General features: G+C 44.5%; 1 protein-coding gene across 1 annotated transcript in view; it reads right to left on the reverse strand.

Annotated features, from left to right (window-relative positions):
* Positions 1-947: 947 nt before the first annotated feature.
* Positions 948-17065, reverse strand: part of LOC117887073 — a 124177-nt gene continuing 108059 nt past the window's right edge. The window contains exons 66-78 of the mRNA XM_034789314.1: positions 16140-16223; positions 14397-14488; positions 14132-14252; positions 12361-12478; positions 11447-11538; positions 9422-9600; positions 8292-8367; positions 7047-7141; positions 5847-5966; positions 5315-5455; positions 2976-3055; positions 2436-2491; positions 948-1625 (exon numbers count right to left, since the gene is read on the reverse strand). Coding sequence (XP_034645205.1) covers positions 1527-1625; positions 2436-2491; positions 2976-3055; positions 5315-5455; positions 5847-5966; positions 7047-7141; positions 8292-8367; positions 9422-9600; positions 11447-11538; positions 12361-12478; positions 14132-14252; positions 14397-14488; positions 16140-16223 — 1353 coding nt within the window. The 3' untranslated portion in view covers positions 948-1526. The remainder of the gene's footprint in view (positions 1626-2435; positions 2492-2975; positions 3056-5314; positions 5456-5846; positions 5967-7046; positions 7142-8291; positions 8368-9421; positions 9601-11446; positions 11539-12360; positions 12479-14131; positions 14253-14396; positions 14489-16139; positions 16224-17065) is intronic.

The following is a 17065-nucleotide window of genomic DNA, read 5'->3' on the forward strand; positions in this document are numbered from 1 at the left end:
TTGCACTGATTTTTATTTTTTTGTCATTGTCTTTGTCTCCTGCAAATAATGCTGAAGAGACAGAATCTCCCTTTGACATCAGCTCTGCTCTTCTATTGATGTCCTATTGGCAGGTAAAGGAACAGCAAAACAGTACTACCATTAACATCCAAGAGAAGAACATTTGTCTTCTTCATATATTTAACATATCTCATAGCAAGTAACCTGAAGCTCCAATAACATAAAGAATACTCCAATAATGAGATCGCTCTGGTAAATTGCTGATAACAGTGTAAAAGCATCAGACTCAGTTAATAGCAATCACATCTCCTCGGTAGAAGACTGTTGATTCTAGTCCCATATAAGCACTTGGGCTCACCGACAGAGAGGACACTACTGCTGTACTGTGAAGGGTGTTGTTCCATTGATGAGAGATCCCTCTAGCCATAAGGTGAGGGGAAGCTGGAAAAACCCAGGACACTTACAGAAAGACAGAGATTATCAGTCTCTTACTTACACTGCTGCAAATCTACATAACTCAGCTGCAGTCAGAGGACTAAAACCATAATCAATCTACTAAGAAAGCGAAATCAGCCCCGGTATATCCAGCCATCTGTGCATTGCTCATCACTGTAATACATGAATTCCTGCTGACAGGTTTATACATCTAGTCCAGGGGTGGCCAACCTGTGGCTCCGGAGCCACATGCGACTCTTCAGAAGTTAATATGCGGCTCCTTGTATAGGCACCGACGCCGGGGCTGGAGCTACAGGCGCCAACTTTCCAATGTGCTGGGGGTGCTCACTGCTTAACCCCTGGCTCTGCCACAGGCCCTGCCCCCACTCCAGCCCTCCCCGCCCCCTCCCCTGAGCCTGCCGTGCCCTCATTCCCCCCCAAAGCCTCTTGCACACCACGAAACAGCTGATCAGGAAGTGTGGGGAGGGAGGGGGAGGTGCTGATTGGCAGGGCTGCCGGTGGGTGGGAGGTGCTGGGAGCAGTATGTGTGGGGGGAGCTGCTGATGTGTTACTGTGGCTCTTTGGCAATGTACATCGGTAAATTCTGTCTCCTTCTCAGGCTCAGGTTGGCCACCCCGATGTAGTCACTTCACCACCAGTATTTAATTGAAAACTCTGTAATGTGTTTTGGGTGATTTGTGTGACAAATGTGCTATCAGTTTAAATTTCTGAGCAGATGGCTTTTTAAGATTCAGTTCTGGTTTTATCGTATTTACAACTAGAGATGTATTGAAATTGGACTGATTTTGCCCGTGAGCTCCCTCATCTTCTGTTATTGGCGGCCAACCCCATTTCTGGTCCTTGGCCAATTTTCTAATGCAGCCCCGCGTCTCAGAACATTTTCTCTGCTACAAAAGGAAATGTGGCCATAGCCAAATGTAATTAATCAAAAAATAGTTTTCATGACGACTGGCTGAACTTTCCTCTCTTGACATTACCATAATACAATGTTAGTACTGGGTATAACGTAGAATGTAATTGTACATGCAGATATTGTTTGTAGAAGAGATATAGGATTGTAGTGCAGGGCTTTAATTATCATCCTGTTGAAGGAGTTTCCATTCTGCTGTACTATCCAGATTCATATCAAAATCCTCTTTCTCCTGCTCTCTTGAAAGCTCTAAGAACACCTGAAATGTGAAAGTTAAAGGAAGGGTCTAATTAATTACCAGGATTGGAAACAAAGATCTTAAATCATTTTGTTTTAGATTGAGATCTATTTATCCAACAATCCAAAAGGCAGATTTGACACAAAAAGATGTTGCAACGAAGAGAGAGACATGGCACGAGAAATTGTTTCTGTACTCTAACGCAATAAGATGTGAGCTATCAGAGGATAACAGAAGTATTTCAAGTGGGGAAGAAAAACCAACACAGGACCAAATTTTAACATCAGTTACAACTGAGCAAACTCACTGATAACCATTGTTTTGAATGCTTGTACATTGGTGTCATTTGCATCTGAATAGAAATTCCATATCAAATCATAAGGCATTGCAATTATTGTTCTGTGCTTCTGACAGGTACACGGCATAGACCTCAGTGCTGAGATGACAACCTTTATACAACTGACTGATAACTCTCATTTAGGAGGCAGTGTTCCTAGTGCACAGGGCACTGGATGGGGACTCTAAAGACCTGGGTTCAATTTGTGGCCCTGCTATTGGCTTGCTGGGTGACCTTGGGAAAATCACCTCATTGCTCCATGCCTCAGTTTCCCCATCTGTAAACTGAGAATAAAGATATTGGCCTGCTTTGTAAAACACCTTGGAATGTCCTGATGAAAAGTGCGGTGTAAGATTTAGGGATCATTATTACTTGGACTGATCCCCACACAGACATTCTTTAGAATATGTTAGTTACCAGGTTAAATATGTTCATTTTTACACATTGTATTTTCTTGCTTCTGTCTCTGAAATATTATAAACAGCACACTGTACCTGTTCCAAAGTGGACTGAGAAAGGCTGTATTCCTCCAGGTCGAAGGTACGTTTAGCTGGACAGAAATGAACACACATTAGAAATCTCCCCCAAATATATTTAATGACTTTAAACAATGATTCTTCGTGTGTGGTGAGTCCATTTTGTTTAGTTCTCCTCAGGCCTAACCGTAGACAGGTGCAGAGAACACAGCTGTGCAAGCAACTGCCTAGAAGTTCTCCCAATAGCCTGAAGACATCCACGTTGCAGAGACACCATCTCTGGCTGTATGTAACAATGGATGGGGAGAGCTGCTTCCCTTTTTGGCCAGTCATGACATTTTAGAGCATCCACAGGATTACTCAACAGGCCCCAAAGTGGTAGTTCACAGGGCCAGAACCTCAGCTCAGTATAAACTGCCTTAGCTCCTTCGACTTTCAAGCAGCTAGGCCTAATTACACCCACAGAGGATCTGGCCCAAGCTTTTTTGACAGAAAAATATATAGATTAAAATGCGGTTGTATTACAGAGATTCCAACATTTGACAACACCCCTCTTACCTGCCTCCAAATTGAAAAAGGCCTGGGACAGAGACTGTACATTTTCCATTGGTATCTTATAGACCATCAAAGAGGAATACCTGAGAGAAGAAACGTGCAGAAGGTGACCAGAATGTTTAAGCAATGATTGGATCACAGTCTATACGGACATGCACAGAGAGAAGATTTCGGATGGCAAACGGCTCTTCAATCTAGCAGACAAAAGCATAACAGTGGTGCTGGAACAATTTGTATAGTGAGGGTGCTGAGCGTCATTGAATCAAACTGTGAACCCTGTATATAATGGAAACCACTTCAAGCCAGGGGGTGCGGCAGCATCCGCTGCACCCCTATTTCCAGCACCTATGATAACACATTCCGGTGGCTGAAAGGTGAAGCTAGACACATTCAAAGTAGACATAAGGTGCATACTTGTGGCGAAGAGGGTAATTAACCACTGGAAAAACGTACCTAGTGATGCCATGGATTCGTCCTCTCTTGAAATCGGTAAATCAAGACTGGATGTTTTTCTAAAAGTTATGCTCAGCCATAAGTTACAAGACTGATGTAGGAACCAGTGGTTGGAATTCTATTTCCTGTGTTATTCAGGAGATCAGACTAAGGGCTTGTCAACACTACCCGCTGGATTGGCAGGCAGCGATTGATCCAGCGGGGGTTGATTTATCGCGTCTAGTATAGACGTGATAAATCGACCGTTGAGTGCTCTCCTGTCGACTCCGGTACTCCACCAGAACAAGACGCACTAGCGGAGTCGACAGGAGAGCATCAGCTGTTGACTTACCGCAGTGAAGACACCGCGGTAAGTAGATCTAAGTACGTCGACTTCAGCTACGCTATTCACGTAGCTGAAGTTGCATATCTTAGATCAACCCCATGCGGTAGTGTAGACAAGCCCCAAGTCAATGGGAGTTTTGCCAATGACTTCAAAGCGTCCAGAATTCCACTCTAGATGATCATAATGGTTCTTTCTGATCTTAAAATATATAACTATGGGAAATGGGGTTCTCTCTTGTGAACACACATACCAGTCATCAGCCTTTCTATTCAGCTTGTATGGCGTATCCCTTTCCTTTACCCTTCATCTGTTTTTGTCATTCAGATCATTAGCTCTCTGGAGTTGGGACTGTATGTTGCGATATAGCACCTAATACATTAGGATGTTAACGCAACATAATAAAAATAATTTGTGGGTGATTATGCATACAAGAGAAGCGGGGGTATTGAAAGCACTTGTTCACTCATGGTAAAATTACTTTGTCATGGAACTTGTATCCTTATTCAAAGTAATATCAGTGGATTCAGAAGAGAAATATTAGGAAGCCAGGTTTTTTTGCATTGGAGTCACATAGAGGAAGATGCTAAATGTTGAATGATTTTAAAAGGGTCCCACTAAGGGCTTATCTATACTTACGCGCTGGTTCGGCGGCAGGCAATCGAACTTCTGCGTTCGATTTATCGCGTCTTGTCTGGACGCGATAAATCGAACCCAGAAGTGCTCCCCGTTGACTCCGGTAATCCTGCTCGGCGCGAGGAGTACGCGGAGTTGACGGGGGAGCCTGCCTGCCGCGTCTGGACCGCGGTAAGTTCGAACTAAGGTACGTTGACTTCAGCTATGTTATTCATGTAGCTGAAGTTGCATACCTTAGTTCGAATTGGGGGGTTAGCGTAGACCAGGCCTAAGAGAAAGAAGGTTGGTTCCCCGGAAAGTTCATCTTTTTTATGTTACTAGTATGGAATGTCCAACCCCCAAATGGGATAGTTAGAAACAAGTTCAAATAATGGACATCAGCCTGGAAAATATTCCCAATCAAACTGACCAAAATCGTTTGTAGAACAATTTCTAAATGTCCCTTTTCAAAACGTTAACAATCTTTTGAAAGTTCATGTGCTGTCCAGCTTTCAGTGTGGTTTTCCCTCTCCCTCCATCAGTGACCCAAGACGTATGTTCCATCATAAGGTGTGCATGTTGAATTGGACATACTAACTTCATTACTGTTTCCTCTGGCCCTGATGATAATTAATATTCATCCTTTTTAATAATCTTCCTGGGCCTATTGCTGTAACCAATTGCCACTCTTCAAAGTCATATTCTGGACTGGTGAGCAGGAGGTGTTGTAGATGGGCTCGGTTGGTGTCCTACCCTCTCCAGCCTATCATCCCCTGGCTTTGTGGATGCTGACATTCATACACATCACACAAACTTAGATCTCTAAGTTAGCCCACTGTTGTGCCAACAGCTATTGCACCCAAATCCAAATAGCATCCAAGCCCACTAAGTAACCCCTGCAGCACAGAAGCATTTGCATTGTCAATAAGGCTCTGGCATTCTTTTAAGTTACCGTTCCTGACGAGCTGCAAGTGGGAAGATTTGTGTAATCTCTTCATGGATGAGATCAACTTGTTCTGGGTCCTTCACTTTAATTTCCAGCAAGTAACCTTTGCCAAACTTGTTTTTCAGGTACTGAATGGAGCCGATACAGCTGCAGAGGAGAGAAGCACAAAGTGGATCACTCATCAATGGTTCTCACGACTCTCTTTTAGTAATTGCAACCACATGATGTGAAGAAAGTGGTTGAATTCATTAGTTTTTCTATTAGCTCTCTAGGGGAAGGATTGATATTAGCTCAGATTCTTCCTAAGTCTATCTGTCTTCCAAGGCAGTACGTTTACTTTGTATCTAAGCAACAGTATTCCTTGGAAGGAGCAGTATCTTTTGGCAAAATAAACTGGCAATGTGCAAGTACTTAACAATGGCTTTGCAACTGAATTTTGCCAATATATATTTAATGCTGGTCCCTGTATTTTGTTTTTATCCAAAGCGGTATTAATTTTTGACACTTATATTGCTCTAACGTATCTGCTGCTGCTTACCGGAGCTTTCCAGACACCATGATGGCCACTCGGTCACACAATGCCTCAGCCTCCTTCATGTAATGGGTTGTCAAGATGACTCCTTGTTTCTTATTTTTCAATGCAGCACGAACAGCTGTCCTGCAACCAAAAAATACATTTGATTTGCAATGTACAACTCCTGTGAGTATTTTCCTGCATTGCTACTCTGAATTTCCAGAAAAGGCAAAGACATGTAACTTTCCTCCTACAGCTGCCCTTTTACAATAATGGAAGGAGAAACTAATAAGCTAACCAAAATAGCAGAACTTGCATGATCACTGAACCTTCAAAGTTCAAGGCCATTGGGGCGGAGAGTGAAGGATGACTTACAGAGAGGAAAGACAGGTGGGGGAGTGAAGAGGAAGGACACAGTCAAAGAAGACAAGGAAGGTTAGAAACATAATTGCGGCTTGAGGGTAGCTGAGAAAGCAAAGAGACCGAGGCTGGTCTGGTCTATTTTGTGCTTAGAAAATGATCACTGTTATTTTCAGAGTGATCACAGGTAAATCAGGTGGGAGTCCAGGTGGGGGAAGGGTAGGAGGTCACACTAACAAGGAACCTAAACCTTTAGAATTGAAGTGCCCCTCGTTGGGTTTGCTCATCCCCCTACAAGTAATGAGCTGCTACAGTGCAAAGATTCAAATAACGACCAAAAGGTCCCTACGATTTGTTCTGAAAGCAAGGGCCCTTTGGATTTCAGATTATTTTATGAGTGTGAATCAGAGAGAGGGGCCTAGGAGTAACTAAGTCTGGACTGAGAATTCAGACCATCTCTCCTGCTTCCTCAGGGCTGGATTCTGTCAAAAGAGCTTCGCTCACTTGCATGGCTCACTAAGAGGTCAGGCAGCACTGCAAAACCGGACTGCCGGGAATACAAAGGCTGCCCTGCTCCAAATCCTCCCAGGGCATAACAGACCCAACATGCCCCCCAAAACTACATGCCACTCGCTGTGCAGGCTGCACCCTGTAACGAGTGTAGTAGGGGGTCCTCTCCTCTGCTGTGCTGGGGACCTCCATGAGGCCGCCTCCTTCCCTGAGCCTCAAAAGCTCTTCCCTCTCACCAACAACAGTTGGCCCAATCAAAGATATTACCTCACCCACCTTGTCTCTCTAACAAGCCCAAGGAGCACTCGAACCGTTGGTTTCCATGCTGCCTTCCAGACAGTTAGCTGCACTCACCACACATGATGTTGCCCCATGGGGTCCATTCCGGTTGACAGTTCATCCAAAAGCACCAACGTTGGCTTGCCCAGCATGCTCAGTGCAAAACACACCTGATGGGGGAAGATCACAAAGTCAGTGGCTTTTACCTTCGCAGCTTGCCCTGGTCTCATTGGTAGTAACTGCCTTTCACTCAGCATGGTCATAGCTAGAACGGCTCAGGTGGTTTAGTGAAGGCAGCCCCTTTTATATAATATGGCATGCACTTTGAGGGACTGTCAACATGTGGTGAGTGTAACTGGTATGAAGAAAGCAAGCTTTGACTGAATTTGCAGGGAATGGGCAGGTCAGGCATGTTAGTGACACATGCTGAGGGGGCTTCTCTCACCCACGACATCTTCACCATCTACTTAGGCTTCTCCAGTGATTCTGACACTGCACAGTAAGGTGTGACCTGCTCTCTGCTAAAGAAACAATGTGTAACATTTCTTTCTCCTTTTCCAAGATGCTCCAAAGAAAGTTGTGAATTCACTCCTCTTCATACCCCTGGTCTTTGGATAACTTCAGATCCAGATCCGAACTGCATGAATGGTCCCTCTCTTTCTACTGGGCTGACCCAAAACCTCAACCTCAAACACCCCTGAACTCTAGAGAAGTTCGATCCAGAGTTTCAGGCTCAGGTCCATCTTTAATTAGAAATCCAGAGCAGGGATGCACCAACTATAGAGCAATGCACACAAATACAACAGGAGGCAGCTCGGTCCTTTTCACTTGCCGTTCCAAAATAAAGAATGATTGAGAGGGATCTTTCTGGAATGGTTCATCCTCTTCTCTAGACACTACTGACCCATCCTTGCCAGGGCTGATTTATCCCTGCCTTATAGATAGGGTTGCTATCTGTCCAGGTTTTCCCAGGATCGTCCCTTTTTTGAGATAACTGTCCTGGGAAATCTGTACACACCACCAGCTGGCCAGTTTTATAGGCTCAGGATCATTCCAGATGCCACAGTTTTTTTTATATCTAGATGGCAACTCTACTTACAGAGTGTAAAATATTTGCCTTTAGACAGCACCCAATAGCATTGGCTTAATACCCACAAAGCCAAAAGCATTTGCAGGGAAAAAGATCCCCAAACTTCCTGAAAAGACAACTTGAATTCTTCCTTCTGAACCCTTCAGGGAGGGACCAGGTGGAAACTAACTAAGAAGTGATGGGTTTTAGAACAAAAAACAAAACAAAACAGGAGAGAACGAAATCCACACCTTTCTGCTTATTCCTGCCGGTAGTTTTTTGGCTGGTTTTTGAAGATGCTCCTGAAGTTTCAGAGCATTCACTACCCTGGTGGGGAGAAAAAGTGAAATGAACCTATCAGTCATCTCTCTTCTTCCTGGCCTTGAACCCCTCTGTCTGTTACATCATAATCATTTCTACAGCCCCCCTTGTGATCTCACAAAGATCACGCCATCCTCCCGCTCCCTGCCCAATCGTCTCCAGCAACAATGCCATTCTTAGTCACCCATTTAGCCACTTCTCTCACACGTGCCTTTCTACAAAGCTCTCTATGTATGGAACTCCCCCCCTGCAAACTAGTCAGTAAAAGCCATCAGTCGTCCTTCAAATCCCTTCTTGAGACCTCAGCCATGATGCTCGTGTGAAATTATCAGCTGATAATAAATGGACTCTCTTATTTACTTTTTTGCATGTTTATTTATTAAGATGTAATTGGCTCAAAACCATCCACCCAGCTATCCTTCCTCCTGTGTCCCCTATTTGTCACAGACACTTGGTGTGTCTTGGAAATTAAAACACATGTTTTGTGTACCCTACAACACTAGCAAGCCCTGGTCCTGGGGTTCCTGGACCCTCCTACAATACAAATAATACCAACTTATAACAACAATAACAAACTGATACTAGTTAAAAACAAAACCAACCACCTTCCCGATTTTTCACTATGACATTTCAAAACCTTGACATTCTAAAATGTGAAAACCCCTGAAATTCCTATTTTCCTGTATAGTCATTAGAAAACCTCTCTGTTTTTTGCTAAGTTCAAAAATATTTTTGCCATTTTCCACATTAGTCGTTCCCATTCCAGTGGCCAAAAGACAAGTGATCAGGCAAACTCCAGCTTTCGCAGCTGGGTCCTATGTGCCCAACGAAATGCCTTACTGGGATTTTTTAAATGTTCCCTGCTCTCATCTCATTTAACCTGAGCAAGGAGGGAAAGAGCTCCACATTTTCTTCTATTTCATAGGTACACAAATGTGATAAAGGAGCTGGACCAGAAACAGCTTTAGACAACATGGGTGCAGAGGTCGCTAAAGGTGATTAAACACAATGTACATCCCTCCACACCCCCATGGAGGCTGGAATCCTTTTATTTCTGTACCGTTTGATAGTAACAGCAGCATCTTCTTTCCTCATCCCTTTCACAGCAGCATAAACCTCCAGATGTTCCTGAACAGTAAGATTTGGCCAGAGAGGGTTCTCCTGAGGGCAGTACCCTAGAAAGTCGGTTGTGTCCTCTTCTGGTTGAGAAGCAGCTGCATCTGCCCCCTTCATCACCACCTGCACAAACAATCGGTTTATTCTGGGCTCAGAGATACAAGTGTTTCTTCACACTGTTTAAAAACTCTTCTTCAACATAGAATCCTGCAGACCTCACCAAGGGCCCAGCTGAGGGCTCTGCAGGTTTCAGCTCTAATATGGCCCCACTACTTCAATAGAGTCAAAACAGGGAAAGGGAGACAGGGAAAAGAGGTAAAATGCAGTCTCCTTTTTGTAATGCTGTGGGGAAGGAGTGAAAGGAATGGGGCTATAAAATTAGGGGTAAGCTAATAGGAAGGAATTATTTACAATGTTCATGAAAGGGACCTCGAGAGGTCATCTAATCCAGTTCTCTGCACTCATGGCAGTATTAAGTATTATCTAGACCAGGGGTCGGCAACCTTTGGCACGCGCCTCGCCAGGGTAAGCACCCTGGCGGGTCTGGCCGGTTTGTTTACCTGCCGCGTCCGCAGGTTCGGCCGATCGCGGCTCCCACTGGCCCGGTTCACGACTGCAGGCCAATGGGAGCTGCTGGAAGCGGCAGCCAGCACATCCCTCGGCCTGCGCTGCTTCCCGCAGCCCCCATTGGCCAGGAGCGGCGAACCAGGCCAATGGGAGCCGCGATCGGCCGAACCTGCGGACGCAGCAGGTAAACAAACCGGCCCGGCCCGGCAGGTAAACAAACCGTCCCGGCCCGCCAGGGTGCTTACCCTCGCGAGCCATGTGCCAAAGGTTGCCGACACCTGATCTAGACCATCCCTGAGAGGTGTTTGTCCAATCTGCTCTTAAAAATCCCCAGTGATGGAGATTCCACAACCTCCCTAGACAATTTATTCCAGTGCTTAACCACCCTGACAGGAAGTTTTTCCTAATGTCCAACCTAAACCTCCCTTGCTGCAATTGAAGCCCATTGCTTCTTGTCCTATTCTCAGAGGTTAAGGAGAACAATTTTTCTCCCTCCTCCTTGTAACAACCTTTTATGTATTTGAAAACTGTTACGTCCCCTCTCAGTCTTCTCTTCTCCAGACTAAACAAACCCAAATTTTTCAATTTTCCTTCATAGGTCATGTTTTCTAGACCGTTCATCATTTTGGTTGCTCTTCTCTGGACTTTCTCCCATTTGTCCACATCTTTCCTGAAATGTGGTGCCCAGAACTGGACACAATACTCCAGTTGAGGCCTAATCAGCACGGAGTAGAGCGGAAAAATTACTTCTCATGTCTTGCTTAAACATTCTTGCTAATACATCCCTGAAAGATATTTGCTTTTTCTGCAACAGTGTTACATTGTTGACTCAGATTGTACTGTATTAGCAGGTCCAGGATGTGGACAAATTGGAGAAAGTCCAGAGAAGACCAACAAAAATGATTAAACATGAATGAACACACCTCAGAACTGTAGCAATTAGCCTGCAGCACCCAAATCCAACAAGTCAAGCTTTTCCCTCTGTGTAAGACAATGTTTGGCATTGGCTGCACAACTTTGATGTCATTATTGCAAACGAATTGTAGTTTATTGTAAGTTTTGAACTCTTCGGGTGAAATCCTGGTCCAGTTGGGTATGTGTACATTGCATCTGGGAGTTAGCTTCCCAATTTAACAATAGCCTGTAGGCGTTATTTTGATGTTGCAACTCAGGCTGGAACTCAGGCAACCTCCCGGCTTCTTTTAATATTCTAGCTTGAGTCCCATGAGCATGAGTCTGTGGGCGTGGGCTGGGAGGCTCGCTTCTAGATGCAGCGTAGATATACCTATTGAAGTCAATAGATATACTCCCATTGATGTCAATAGGACCAGGATATAATCCTGGAGTTTTCAGCTTTCAGAATAGACAATGCTCCTTCTCCTCTTTCCCAGGTTTCTCCTACCTGTCCAGCAGTTAGGGACGTGTCTCCAATGATCACCTTTAGAGTAGTGCTTTTGCCAGCCCCATTGGGTCCAAGTAGCCCAAAAACCTCACCTAGAATAAAATGGACAGATAAGTACCATCTACTGGAACTGCCAACAACTGTGCATCACTACAAGAGAGAGGGAACAGAACCAGGGAAATCTGACATTTTTGTAAAGAATTGCAGCTGTTTTTCTTTACAGGACTAGTGTCCCATGCAAATATTTTGGAATACAGTGCAGAAGGCTTTTATGTTTCCTGAAACTGATACACTTGATGGTCTGCCATTTGTGCTGGTGGTACAAATATGTACTCAGATCTCTGAACTGGTGATGAGATAGAGCAGCATTCCTGAGTCACTGATTTAAATCCCACCTCGGCTAGTAGTGACTGAAGTTCTCTACCATCTGATGCGTGTTCAGTGGCCAATGTGAACTCAGCTGATAGTGCCAGTCAAATCCCTATGATCAGATTCCAGTCACAGTTATACCTGCATATGTCTGGAGAAATCTACAAAATTTAAAAGACTCACCAGCAAAAATGAAATCAGAATATGGCCTCCAGTATTGAGGTGTCTGTATCAGAAAATCAGCCATTACTATTTACATAAATATTGGCAATCTTAACAGAGAGATGGAGGAGCGCCAGAGATTACACACCCATCTAATTCCATAGGTTAGGTTTGAGAAAAATTAGCCAGGTAACGTGAGGACACTTGCAACAAGCCTCTACCCAAAATTTCTTGATTTGTCATGCTTGGTGCCGCTGATAAATAGAAGACTCCAGTCACCAGTGACGTTAATCCAGTAACTTTCCCAAGATCTAAATATTCTATTAAACAAAATGCATAACATTGTTTGTAAAACCTCTAGTGATACACCTGTTTGTTCTGACCTTTTTTAACGCAAAAGGAGACATTTTTTGTGGCGACTTTCTTCCTTTTCTTAAAAATGGAGCTGGCCTTCTTGTCTTTGTATTCCTTGCGTAGACTGTTGACGCTAAGGATTGGTCTCTGTGGAACAAAAGCAAACCACCATCACTTTGATCAAAAATATCGATGTAGCAGATATGGCCCAATCTGAGAACTGACTGAAAGATGATTGAGAAAACTGTTCCTTAGAACTCATTTGGTATCACAAACCTTCCTCATTTCCTTCCTCTGCTGACATTTTAAAATTGACAGTTGACTATTGTTATCTATGTGGACTTGTGGATTTATTAAGCACAATTTGAGAAGCAACTATCTATTGCTCAACACCCAGCTCTGAAAATGCCCGTGGTAAGAAAAAGTTGGGGGTTTCTGAGGTTTCTGTGGTTGGTGGCCTTGTTGCTGAAAAATCACTTATGGACATGACTTGTGACTAGAACCATTTGGGAATTTTCTGCTGGAATGATTTTCTGGCAGAAATGCACATTTTTTCTTGGGAAGGGATCCCCTTTTCCTGCTTGTGACTATGGCTGGTTGAAAATTTTCCATCGAAACTTCTTTTTGATGGCAAGTTGGGCTTTCCAATTAATTAAAACGTTCATAGAAAGGGTCTGATTTCCTTGAATATTTTCATTTTTTCATCGGAAAAGTGGAAACCAAATAATTTTTGGGTTTTGGATGAAAACTGTTGTTTTCTGCAAAAAATCCCATTTCCTGACTAGCTCTGCTTGTGACACCGAGAGCCTGTTAAGTGTTTTCCAGTGTCCAGGGCCAGCTTTAAGCACGAAGCAGCTTGAGGTGCTGCCCAGACTCTGCCAATTCACAGGCTGACCTGCTCTTCCTATCTGGCAGTCGGATGGAGCCACCATCTCTTCTCCCTGCCAGTGACATCAGCCAGAGGAAAATAGCTAATACGTGAGAAACTCCCTTTAGCTTGTGTTTTCCCCATGACCAGGAGGTATCTTTGCATAAAAAATCTTGAGTAAGCTTAAGCAGCTCCCTTGTGCTCTGGCTCTAGTGTGAAGACAAGGAAGACTCACATAGCATAAGCACAAAGCAGAAATGGATGATTCTACTGCAAAATGAAATATATAAAAAGTTATCATTGAACTGCACTGTGCCTTTGGTGGATCAGAATGAAGGCCTGGTGAAGATAAATCAGATTTAAAGTCTATGCAGGACGCTGTAGTTTACAGCGACATCAGCAAATGTTTTATTACAGAAGTCTGCAAAATTTCAAAGAGCCACCAGCATAAATGAAATCAGAATGTGGCCCCCAGTATTCAGGTGTCTATATCACAAAGCCAATCATTACTATTGGCTTTAATATTGGCAATCTGAATAGAGAGATGGAGGAGCGCCAGAGATTAAACACCCATCTCATTCCATAGGTCAGGTTTGATAGAAATCGGCAGGCTAATGTGGGGAGATGTGCAGTATGCCTCTACCCAACTAATGAATTGTCATTATTTAGGTTGGACATTAGGAAAAACTTCCTACGTGTCAGGGTAGTTAAGCACTGGAACAAATTGCCTAGGGAGGCCGTGAAATCTCTGTCATTGGAGGTTTTAAAGAACAGGTTAGACAAACACCTGTCAGGAATGGTCTAGTTATTACACAGTCCTGCCTTAAGCACAGGGGACTGGACTAGATGACCTATTGAGGTCCCTACCAGTCCTACATTTCGATGATTCTATGATTTCATATTGGATGCACATTCTCCTTATTCATTTTTACCTCTTCCTGGTTCTGACAGGTCATCAGGCTCCTGGCTTTCATTCTTTCAGCTTGAACATCTTCATCTTCCCCTTCAGACTCTTCAGGGTTTTGGTGGAACATCTCTTTCCTTGGAGAAATTCTACAGAGAAAAGAAACCAAACTCAGCGTCCTTGAAGCATATGGTACAGAGGCAGATTTCCACATGTAGCTCCTGTGTCATGAACACCTGATCTATTCAGCCTGAGGTTCAATTCAATTTGTATAAATTCTGTTTTGCACAGACCTGAAGATTGGATCCTCTCTTGTAGTTTTTCTTCCGTATTTCCACTCCAGACATCGCAGAATGAAAATAAAAATAATACAGTGCAGGTACGGCTGGAAAACAAGCAAAAGACAATGGGTGAAATGCCTGAATCCATTGACGTCAACGGCGAAACTCCGATTTACTTCAGTGGAGCCAGGGATTTCACCCAAATACTTCTTTTGAGATTTTAGCATCCCCTGTGAAGATAAACGGAGTGCAAAAAACCCCAGAGGCATGGCCTAGCGATCGGCACACAGGACAGAGCAGGAACAACCCAGATCTAATACTGGCTCTGATGTTGACTCTGTTGTCTTGCCAGAGAGAGCGAGGATGGATTATAGCTCAGTGGTTAAGGCACTCACTTGGGAGGTGAAATCAGTTCTACCAAGATAGCAAGGATAGGGAAATGGAGATAGTGGTGGGAAGAAGGGAGGAGAAGGATGCTATGTATTTTTGTTCGACATCTTTATTAATGATCTGGATGATGGGATGGATTGCACCCTCAGCAAGTTTGCAGATGACACTAAGCTGGGGGGAGAGGTAGATATGCTGGAGGGTAGGGATAGAGTCCAGAGTGACCTAAACAAATTGGAGGATTGGGCCAAAAGAAATCTGATGAGGTTCAACAAGGAGAAGTGCAGAGTCCTGCACTTAGGATGGAAGAATCCCATGCACTGCTACAGGCTGGGGACTGACTGGCTAAGCAGCAGTTCTGCAGAAAAGGACCTGGGGATTACAGTAGATGAGAAGCTGGATATGAGTCAGCAGTGTGCCCTTGTTGCCAAGAAGGCTAATGGCATATTGGGCTGCATCGTGGGAAGTGATTATTCCCCTTTATTCGGCACTGGTGAGGCCACACCTGGAGTGTTGCATCCAGTTTTGGGCTCCCCACTACAGAAAGGATGTGGACAAATTGGAGACAACGAAAATGATCAGGGGGCTGGGGCACATGACATACGAGGAGAGGCTGAGGGAACTGGGCTTGTTTAGTCTGCAGAAGAGAAGAGTGAGGGGGGATTTGATAGCAGCCTTCAACTACCTGAAGGGGGGTTCCAAAGAGGATGGAGCACAGCTGTTCTTAGTGGTGGCAGATGATAGAACAAGGAGCAATGTCCTCAAGTTGCGGGGGGCAGGGGGGAGGTCTAGGTTGGATATTAGGAAACACTATTTCACTAGGAGGGTGGCGAAGCACTGGAATGAGTTCCCTAGGGAAGTGGTGGAATCTCCAGCCTTGGAGATTTTTAAGGCCCGGCTTGACAAAGCCCTGGCTGGGATGATTTAGTTGAGGATTGGTCCTGTTTTGAGCAGGGGGGTGGATTAGATGATCTCCTGAGGTCTCTTCCAACCCTAATCTTCTATGATTCTATGATGCAGGAGTGTGGGGAGAGCCTTCAGGGAGTGGCAGATGCACAAGGGTCCTCACACGCCCACACAAAACATGCTGTGAAGGTAACACTTGTACTGTCCCCCCTCAGGTAGCTGGAATGGATGGCCCCTCCTTACCAGTGAGATGTTGAGCCCTCTCAATTCCCCCTGAAGTCAATGGGGGGTTGAAAGGGCTCAGCACATCACAGGACTGGGCAGAATCTCTTTTCTTTTCTTTTTTTAAATCTCAGAGCAGCAGTGTGAGAAATTTTCTGCAACGAAACTCCATTAAGCAAGAGGCGGGCGTTGAAAACAGGAAAACTTCACATCATCTTAGAAATGGAAATTGGTTCTTACTGCCAGGCTAGCTAGCAAGTGTACTCTGCTCAGCATCATTTCTTCATCTTCTACCCAGTAGGAAAATTCATAGTCTGACGACACCTGCATAAGGATAAAACAATTTATAGATTAGAAACAGCAACATTTTCCAGTGTAGAGTAAAAGTGAAAACCTACATCCTTTGAATGTAAGATAAGATTGAATGTATCTCTCTCTGTGTTTAAACACATATAAGCTCACCGCAATGCTTATGGTATTGTTAGAGAGTGTATGGGACCTTCCTAGACCTCTGTTTCAAAGGGACTTTACAGTTTATCATTTGGCTGCACAATTACTTGGCACTTCATTGGTTTGGCATGATTGGACTCACTCCTATAACTCAATGAGAGATTGAGGTGATGCATCCCTGAACCTCCCGCTTCCACCACATCCTCCATCTGCTCTTCCATCTTAACCCCCTTGCTTCCTGTTTTCCTCTCACCACCGCTATGTTCTCCCTTCTCCCTCCCACATCCATCTCCTACCTTTTCTTACCCCCTGTAGACCCTCATCCTACTTTCCACTGCTCCTTTGCCTTCTTTTTCTTGCATCCGGCAACCTTTCCCCAAGTCTTGCTTTTCCCTTCATCCCACCATTTGCTGCCATCACCTCCATCCGCTCTGCCAGTCTCTTCACCTCTAACTTCCCCCCATCCCCAGTTTACCCTCTCTCCCCTGATCTCTCTGGAATGTCCACCATCCACAGGTCCTTTACCTCCCTCCATCTCTGTCTGCAGCTGCCCTCTCTGATGGTGGCACTCTTCCCACAGCCCTTGCCCAGCGTCATCTCCAAAGGACCATCATAGAGCCACTAGATTTCTCCTCTCCTGCTATTTTCAACCCTTTTCCAATCTTACTTCTCCTCCTGCCTCATTCTTCTCCAGGTAGATGTGACTTACTGCCTCC

This window comes from Trachemys scripta, chromosome 14 (genome assembly GCF_013100865.1).
Source record: "Trachemys scripta elegans isolate TJP31775 chromosome 14, CAS_Tse_1.0, whole genome shotgun sequence".
In the NCBI taxonomy this organism is placed as follows: domain Eukaryota; kingdom Metazoa; phylum Chordata; order Testudines; family Emydidae; genus Trachemys; species Trachemys scripta.